Below are 2,272 nucleotides of genomic sequence, written 5' to 3' on the forward strand. Positions count from 1 at the left end.
GACACGATTTCTCTCGACGAATTTCTAAAACTCTTCATTTTTTTCCTTCCTTTTTTTCGGCCTCTTTCGCGGTCGCCGAGAACAAAAGCGCATCGGTCGTGTCGCGGCGTCGCCAGACCTTTCCGCGCCGACCGCAGCGAGCGTTCCGTCATCGGCTGAGACATCGCACCCCCTGTAATTTGCATATTAGTGATGATTGTAATGATTAGCGATGATTAGCGATGATTACGATGATTGGACGCGCCGGAGGTGTCATTTTCAAGCACCTTCCTTGTTGGCACCATTACGAAGGCATCTCGGGGGTGGTGGTAGGGGGGGGGGGAGGTTGGGGGGTGGGGTGAGGGGGGGTGGGGGGGGGATGGCTAATTGCGATTGGTGGAGAGGGGGAGGGGCGTTGGAACTCTTAGGGGGAGAGGGGAGGGGGGGAGGGTTGGGGAAGGGAAGGAAAAGGGGAGGGTTGGGGAAACGAGATAGGGGGGAGGGGGGAAAGGGGGGCGGGGTGGGGGCAGGAAGAAGAAGGGGGAGGTTATAGTGGTTATAGGTTTATTTTCGTTTATATGTTTATTGTCCACATACCACACACACACACATACACACACACACGCACACACACACACACACACACACACACACACACACACACACACATATATATATATATATTATATATATATATATATATGTGTGTATATATATATAATATATATATATAAATATATATATATATACATATATATACATATATATATATATATTATATATATATATAGTAGCATATATATATATAATATATATATATATATATATATATATATATGTGTGTGTGTGTGTACATACCTGTATCAATTAATTCAAACGCTGCACACCTCCGCCCCGCACTGACTGACTCCTCCACTCGCCTCTCCCTCTCAGGCCCTCAGTGGATTCCTCATGATGCTGACTCAGGGAGGGAAGCTGCTCTACATCTCCGACAACGCTGCTGAATATCTCGGCCACTCTATGGTGAGTATGTTAGTGAGTGAGAATGAGTGTAAGTCATTCGCGCATCTGTCACTGCTTGATGAGTAATAAACACTCAGGGTAAATTTACTGCAATTCAGATCTAACTATTATTTCTGTCCTTGAATTAGATTATTTACGTGTTAATTCCGTTCTCATTATTAGTATTGCATCATATTGCATAAATTATTGTCTCCCAAATTACGTTACGCGCGGTGGGAGTTTCAGACCGTACGTGATAAACTCCTTTATATTACGTAACTCCTTCATGAAATTTCAACAAAACAAATTTTCCCATCACTGATTTCAAGACCTCGTTCATTACCACGAAAAAAAAAAACAATATTCATTCCCAATCAACATATCACTCAAACCACACCACATAAAATTCTCAACAACAACAAAAACAACAACAACAAAAAACAAAAACAAAACAACAAAACCAACAAAGTACACACACACACCTAACAACAAAACAATTCCCAAAGAAACATAACTAAAATTCCAGAACCGTTGTTATATACACACACATCCTTTTCAGTTCCCACACTTCCCTCAGCTGACGTAATCAAAACACAAATAGGATTAGACACAGAGCCACAGCCATGCTAATTTCAGGCGGTTCTTCAGACGTATCACGATCAGAGAAAGACTGGACTAATACGCCCGCGGTTGATTGAGAGAAACCACATGAGGATGATGAAATGGAATAGATAAGAAAAAACAAAAAAGAGAAGAAGAGAAGAAGAGAAGAAGAAGAAGAAAACAGCTGCGAGCTTGTTTAAAGTTTTATTTAATTCGCTTGCTGTTTATTCTAGATGAATTCTTTCAGATTTATTGCTAAGTGTATAAATAATGATGATGTGTTTCTCTTAGCTTGAGAGAGAGAGAGAGAAAGAGAGAGAGGGAGAGAAAGGGAGACAGTGGGAGAGAGAGAGAAGAGAGACAGAGAAAGAGAGAGAGAGAGAGAGAGAGAGAGAGAGAGAGAGAGAGAGAGAGAGAGAGAGAGAGAGAGAGAGAGAGAGAGAGAGAGAGAGAGAGAGAGAGAGAGAGAGAGAGAGAGAGAGAGAGAGAGAGAGAGAGAGAGAGAGAGAGAGAAAGAGAGAGAGAAGGGACGAGAGAGAAGAGAGAGAGATAGAAGAGAAGAGAGAGAGAGAGAGAGAGAGAAGAGAAGAGAAGAGAAGAGAAGAGAAGAGAGAGAAAGAGAGAGAGAAAGAGAAGAGATAGAGATAGAGATAGAGATAGAGAGAAAGACCGAGAGAAAGAACGAGAG

General features: G+C 42.1%; 1 protein-coding gene across 1 annotated transcript in view; it reads left to right on the top strand.

Annotated features, from left to right (window-relative positions):
* Positions 1–912: 912 nt before the first annotated feature.
* LOC147466461 (PAS domain-containing protein cky-1-like) overlaps positions 913–2,272 on the top strand; it is a gene marked incomplete at both ends in the record, with an annotated part of 4,496 nt that continues 3,136 nt past the window's right edge. Inside the window, one exon of the mRNA XM_086535452.1 lies at positions 913–1,002. Within this exon, the coding sequence (XP_086391578.1) occupies positions 913–1,002 (90 nt within the window). The remainder of the gene's footprint in view (positions 1,003–2,272) is intronic.

The sequence above is a fragment of the Penaeus japonicus genome, unplaced genomic scaffold (assembly GCF_977035675.1).
Source record: "Penaeus japonicus unplaced genomic scaffold, GWHDUDI00000001_assembly GWHDUDI00000674, whole genome shotgun sequence".
Taxonomy (NCBI): domain Eukaryota; kingdom Metazoa; phylum Arthropoda; class Malacostraca; order Decapoda; family Penaeidae; genus Penaeus; species Penaeus japonicus.